General features: G+C 52.7%; 1 protein-coding gene across 1 annotated transcript in view; it reads left to right on the top strand.

Annotated features, from left to right (window-relative positions):
- Positions 1–6708, top strand: part of PEX14 (peroxisomal biogenesis factor 14) — a 136300-nt gene that overhangs the window by 124360 nt on the left and 5232 nt on the right. The window contains exons 5-7 of the mRNA XM_024749816.1: positions 708–793; positions 4064–4166; positions 5325–5422. Of these exons, the coding sequence (XP_024605584.1) occupies positions 708–793; positions 4064–4166; positions 5325–5422 (287 nt within the window). The remainder of the gene's footprint in view (positions 1–707; positions 794–4063; positions 4167–5324; positions 5423–6708) is intronic.

Genomic DNA, 6708 nt, shown 5'->3' with positions numbered 1-6708 from the left:
TCTGCTTGAGCACAGGTCAGCCTCAGCCTTTGCACTTCCTTGTCCCCTGCCTGGAGCGTCGTGCCCGGGACCGCACAGGTCTCGGCATCCTCCTCCACCGAGGCCCTGCCATCTGCACTCTCTCCTGGTCCTGTTCGGTGTTCTCAATCGCTGTCTGGAGCCACCTCGTTCGGTCGTTGGTAGGCTGCCTCCTCTCCACCAGGCTCCATGTGAGAGCAGAACAGAACAGGGCAGGGGTCTCGCCACCACTGTAACCCGTGCCTGCAGCACTGTCGTGCACCCTGTCAGGGCTTCATCAAGTTGAATAAACAGGTGACGCAGCCTTTGCCCTGCTCTGAGGTGGCTCCAGGCTCATGTAGGAGGGTGTGTGGGCATGTATTCATGCACACCTAGGTGTGCTCATGGCAGCCTCACTGGATCCTTTATTCCTCAAAGTGGGGGCCGTGCCCTAGGTCTTCAGATCGCCTCTGCCGCCCGCCTCCCACCCCAGGCCTCAGCCCGCCTAGACACCAGCCCACGGCAGCTGCGCAGTCCAGGGGCCTGGGAGGAGGAGGGAGGCGCAGCCCGGCCGCATCCTGATGCTCACCCCCATCCGAGCACGAGACACACCCCCCGACTGAGATGAGGGGCCTGAATCCACGTGCTCTCCTGCCTCAGGAGGGACGCCAGTGCCTCTTCTCCTGACGTGCCTTCTCCCCCGACCTTAGGCCCTGCGGGTTCCCGGTGGAGAGATTACAGCGCCTTGGCCATCATCATGGCAGGGATAGCGTTTGGCTTTCACCAGCTCTACAAGGTAAGCTGCCCCTCCCTGCACCCCCTGGGCGCTGCCCTGAGCCCGGGGGCAGCAGTGGGCCTGCCTGCAGAGGCTGAGCGCCCTGATGATCTCGCTCGCTGAGGGGCATCCAGGTCAAGTCCTGGTCCTGTTCCCACCCGGGTGGGTGCGCTTGGCAGGTTCAGACCCGCCTCATCTGCTGGACTCGGCGTCTCCCCTCCAAGTCCCTGTGCAGCAGGGACCCCGTCGATCAATGAGCCACATCAGGTACTTAGAACAGTGCCTGGCACTTACTGAGCAGGCCAGACCTTTTTGAGAGACAGAATAACGTGTGGTTAAGGGCATGAACGCTGGAGCCCAGCTGCCTGTGTTGCATCCTGGCTCTACCACTTGGCAGCTGTGTGACCGCAGGCTCAGCGGTTCTGTGTGTAACATGGGGACAATAGTATCTACCTTACGAGGCTGTTGTGATGCTGAAAGGAGTCACTGCTCCCCTGGGAAGTGCTCTGCGCCCAGAACACAGGAAGTGCTCTGCACGCTCTTGAGAATCTCAGTACGAACGTATCTACAGGATCTACCTTTTCCCCCTATGTATTATGTTGGCATCCATGTAGACCTAGGGTTTTTCATGGACTACGTAGTCAACCCTCAGTATCCCAGAGTTCATTGCTTACAACGGAGCTGCAGGCAGGAAGTAACATTTACTTCCTTGATACCAGATACTAATCAGACACTAATTACCAGCTACTAACTTTGATTTGAAGCAAGTTGAGTCTTTTTTAGAAGATGCAGAGCCAGGGTAGGTCCCCAGAGACAAAAGGTAAAAGAGTGGCTGGAGGACTTATTCTCTGCTGGTCCTTTACTTCTGAGGCCACCTGCGACTCCATCTCTGATTTGGAGATTTTTAAAAAAGAATCTGAATGACTATCCAGACTCATGTTGGATGGTCACGCCACGCAACTTGCTAGATCCTAGTTCCCCAACCAGGGATCAAGCCTGTGCCCACTACAGTGGAAGCACGGAGTCCTAACCACTAGACTGCCAGGGAAGTCCCCCCATGTTTAACTTTTAGCACATGAAACATGTTTCAGCATTGTACTGTGGGATTCTTAATTTTTCACTTAAGTGCAAAAGCTAATGACAGAGTTGTAGCAGAATATAATCTTTTCAGTGTAACATTTATTCTTGAAGTTGGGAATCTCCACATTAGAAATCCAGAAACAAGATGTTCTGGGTCCTGGGACTTCTCCCTCTGATGCCATTGTGTCCTGAAAATCTGTTTCCAACCACTGACTGCATACAGTCTCCAGGAAGAAGAATATGCTAAGACAGGATTCTCACATCAATGTCCCAGCTCTACTAAGCGGTACCTGATAGTCACATGGCTGCCCTTGGACGGCCTATGATCTGGTGGAGACAGAAAGCATAGCTCCCCTTGGAGCAAAGCAGAGATATCATCAGTTGTTTCCACGAAGCTCTGATCTTTAGTCTCTGCTTTAAAAAAGAAGAGACATTGGGGCTTCCCTGGTGGCGCAGTGGTTGAGAGTCCGCCTGCCGATGCAGGGGACACGGGTTCGTGCCCCGGTCCGGGAAGATCCCACATGCCGCGGAGCGGCTGGGCCCGTGAGCCACGACCGCTGAGCCTGCGCGTCTGGAGCCTGTGCTCCGCAATGGGAGAGGCCACAACAGTGAGAGGCTCACGTACCAAAAAAAAAAAAAAAAAGAAGAGACATTGGAAGATTAGTCACGATGGTGACAAGAGAATTTAAAAAACATCTGCTAAATTAAAAAACAAAAAGGAGAGGTAAGCTGTTATCTTGTTTTATAAATATGTAAAGATTTAGGCTGGGGTAGTGTATGTGTTCCTTTCCTCGGCATTTTTGATCTTAGAAATGGAATTTTTAGTCCATTACACGTGTAAGAATTTCTTGACTTTTATACTTCGGAAATTTTCAACCTGGAACGTAAGGCTCCATTTTATGAGTTTCGGCTCAGCTGTGGGTAATAACTCACACGATGGTTGAAAAGCACTTTGCAAAATAGAAAATGCTTCTATATGTATGCTAAATAGTGATCTTCACTTAGGAGCTGCTCTTGAAATGAGTTCTCTGACAGGCCCCTTGTGAGAGACTTCCTTTCCCTTCCCCAGTACAGAAGCCTTAATGGAGAAGTTGCCGTCTTTTCCTGTCTGGGGCCCGAATGGAGTAAGAACCAAAGTCTCTTTTGGTCACACCTGCCAGTTACTACACCTGCCAAGCTTGCACTCTGCCACCCCTGGTGCCACCCTAGTAAAGTTGGTGACTGGTCTCACGCTCCTAAGATGGGGGGCTCCACGTCCAGAGCTTTTGGAGTTTGGAGCCCATGTTCTTTCGTCCAGCTCTCCCAGCGGGCACCTTGCCGCCCACCTCTAACCCTTCACACTTCCAAGTAGGCAGTCAGTTACCAGCTGCGCCCCGTCTGCCTTCTTCCTGAATGTTCCGAGATTCTCAGAACATTCAAGATTGCCCTGCAGCATCAGCTTCCTTTTTCCCCCACGGTCAGTGTCTCCTGATTCTGCTCCTTGCTCCCCCTTCTGCCCCATGTCTCAGTTCTGGGAGAGTCTGGCTGCATTTAACTCTTATCTGAAGGAAACTTGTTCTGAGGATTCAAGGCTTTTCGAAGAAGAGTGGGTGTGACCTCCTTAGGTAGCCTCGGAATACCCTTATTATTATCCCCTCCTAGTGAAAGAGCCAAAGGTCCCACAAATCTGTTGTGGATTTTGATCTTGTTTCTTGAATAATTTTTTTTGTTTATTTTTACTTGTTTGTTTCCGAATGGAGAATTCATTCACGTGGTTCAAAATGTTAAAGGTTCAGAAAAGTGTACAGCAAACTTCCCTCCCACTCCCCCCTGGAAGCCACCAGTGGTATCACTTTCTTGTATAACCTTTTGCATTTTTATGATATACAACTTTTAAAGTAGAATTTTGAGTATTTTTGGACACAAGTATTGTATATAGCAACATTTAAAAATCTAAAAGAACCAAAAAGTGCTCCATCATAGTGGGTCAAATTGATTTTTTGTGTCCCTGTTCCCTGGTTCTGGTCCTGATTCAGACAGAGTTTTTTTATTTTTTATGTGGTTGTAATCACAGCCTCATAATTTTCGGATGTCTTGTTCATTTACGGTGTTGGCGTAGGGTTTCCGAAACCCAGGGTTGATGGAGAGAAAGTTGGTCGGCAGAATTTGAGAGACTGTTGAAGAGTATCCCAAGTATGTACCCATTCCTCATGTGCACCCTGCTTCTCGCAGAAATACTTGCTCCCCCTCATCATGGGTGGCCGGGAGGACAGGAAGCAACTGGAGAGGATGGAGGCGAGTCTCTCAGAGCTGAGTGGCAGCGTGGCACAGACAGGTAAAGATTAATGACTCCACCAAGGCACCCCTCAAAGCCTTCTCCGAGCAGCCCCTTCTTTGCCCCCTCCCCTCTCCCCTCCGTCTCCACTTTATGTGGTGACTTCATTTATCTGCTCTGAGAATCTGTTCACATTTGCAAATGAAGCCGCCGTCATTTCGGTTTAATTTGAAATTGCTTGTTTACTGTCGGCGCGGCCTCAATTAATTATGTTTTTACGGAAAGGCTCCCAACCTCAGAATATTAATAAGGGGAATAAAATGACAGCCTTTCTAAGGGCTGTAAAGTTCATTTTTAATTTCTGCTTCTATGAGGTTTTCAGGGGGGTTTTCAGCAATTTTCCCCCTTCCCTCTAAGAATCCAACACAGGGTCAAGAGAGGCTGTAATTACTGCGGCTCCAGGGACCCCGGCCACCTCCTCTGTCATCGACTCCACGGGGCTCACGTTCATTACCCGGTGCCCCAGTGATGGCCCAGATTAGCTGGGACCTGTCGCGCCAGAGGTGGTTTTCTCCTTTATAAACTTGTTTACTAGATGGAGCCTCTGAATCTAAAAACTCTGGCAAACTAGAGAGCCGCCTGTCCCAGGCAGGAGTCTGTCCCTCGGGGGCATGTTTGTGAAGCCCTCGGAAACCCTCTGGAGCACGTGCCCTGCTGGCATGTCTCCTTGGAGGCTGACGGTGGGCCGGGAGCTCCAGCAGCCTCTGGGTTGGGTGGGGAAGATAGGAAGGAGCGGTAAGGAAATGGGATTTGCAGTTTGTAACCGCTTCGGGATGCTGTGGACTGAGATGTCTCTCTCCCAGGATTGGAGACTTGCCATGAGTTCTGTAGTGGCGTGGGGAGGCCCGGGAGATGGGGGATGCAGGCAGCATGGAAGTTGCAAGAGCCAAGCGAATCATAAACAGATATAATTAGAGGGGAGAGGTTTTGGACGGATATACTGTTGACCACGGACAACGGCACAATAGAAAGATAAAGTAGAAATACTAGAGGTTAGATACAGTGCAGGTAGATGCCCCAGAGTGCAGATGAATTATATGGATTGCACGGGCCGGGGGGAATGTCTGCAGATAAATTAGATGCAGCAGCTTATAGGTGTGTGGACAGAAGGAAGAATCTGTATCATTTAACAGAGATGCAACTGCTCTTTCCTCCCAGTGACGCAGTTACAGGTGACTTTAGCCTCTGTCCAGGAGCTGCTGACTCAGCAGCAGCAGGAGGTCCAGGAGCTCGCCCACGAGCTGGCCGCAGCCAAGGTACTTGTCCCTGACCCTCCGGTCCCTCTAGGTCCGGGTCTGCCCTGCACGGCTCTTCACTCCCGTCCTTTGTGCCCAGTTCACTGCATCCGCTGGAGTCTGATGTTGTCTCTTCTGACACCGGTGACCCTGCCTTGTAGAGACAGGAGGCGGTCACCATGCTGGTGGTGTGGCATTCAGTGACGGAGGCTGTCCTTTCTGTCTCCGTGTCACCTCCCAACAGGAGGGAGGAAAAGCAGCTCTGTGCCTGTGGCCCTCCCGTGGCAGCACACGCCCCAGATCTGGTGGTGGCCGGTGTCGACACAGGATGGTCTCCACCACAAGTTAGGTCAGAGGTCCTGGCGTTGCCAAGAGCGATTGCAGGGAACAGGGTGGGAGGAGTGTACCCAGACCCTGGGCTGAAATGCTGCCGTGGGTGGGTTCTCCAAACCCAGGCCTCGGGATCTGGTAACCCCCAGAGGAGTGTAGACCTACCTGGGGTCGACTGAGGCGGCTTCCTTGCCTCACTTTGCACATCTGGAGCTGTCTTGGCAACATCAGACCCTAGGATCAGACCACCGGGGTTCAGGCTCTCCTGTGCCCCGTGCTACCTGTGTGACTGCAGACAAGCGACTTGCTGTTCCCTTGTCTGTAAGAAGGAGCTGTACCGCACCTCCCTCGTTGCCTGTCCCCACTGAGGACAGAGCCTGGCTCCCGTCAGCCCCAGGATGGCAGGCTTTGGGTCTGGGTTCTGTGCGTGTGTGACAGGGTGTTCCCGAGACAGACTGGGCCCGGGAGAGAGTGGTCCAGTGGCTCCAGGGCGTCCACTGCCCTCCCCACTCCCTCCAAGGCCTCCCGGGTTGCTTTCTGGCTGCTTCCACGCAGCTGTGCTGTAAAGGATCTCGCTCCGAGCAGCTCACCCAGAGGAAGCCCCACCCCAGTGCGCGACTCCGTGTGAGCCGGCGCTCCTGTGAAGCGGGTCCCCGAGAATCCTCTCATGGGGTACCCCACCCACGGAGGCCAGTGGCCACCGCCAGCCACCGTGCACGCTCCCCGCGGGCGGGCAGGCGGGCGGCCCATAAAGCAGCTGAGGAGGCAGTCACGGCCTGTGACTACCTCTCCTCCATTGTCTTTTGGAGCAGCCGCGTGCCAGTGGCCAGAAGCCTTTCCAGAAATTGGAAAACTGTTTTCAGACCTTAAGCATTAAGATTAAGACCACATGTTGCATTTTAGGAGGGGAGGGGGGCCCGGGGTAGCGTTTGGTGGTTGAGCGCCGCCTCTGAGGGTGTCTCGTGCTTGTTTTTCTG

This window comes from Neophocaena asiaeorientalis, unplaced genomic scaffold (genome assembly GCF_003031525.2).
Source record: "Neophocaena asiaeorientalis asiaeorientalis breed wild unplaced genomic scaffold, Neophocaena_asiaeorientalis_V1.1 scaffold275, whole genome shotgun sequence".
In the NCBI taxonomy this organism is placed as follows: Eukaryota; Metazoa; Chordata; class Mammalia; order Artiodactyla; family Phocoenidae; genus Neophocaena; species Neophocaena asiaeorientalis.
Note: the sequence above shows the minus strand (reverse complement) of the source record. Positions and strands in the feature narration are given on the sequence as shown.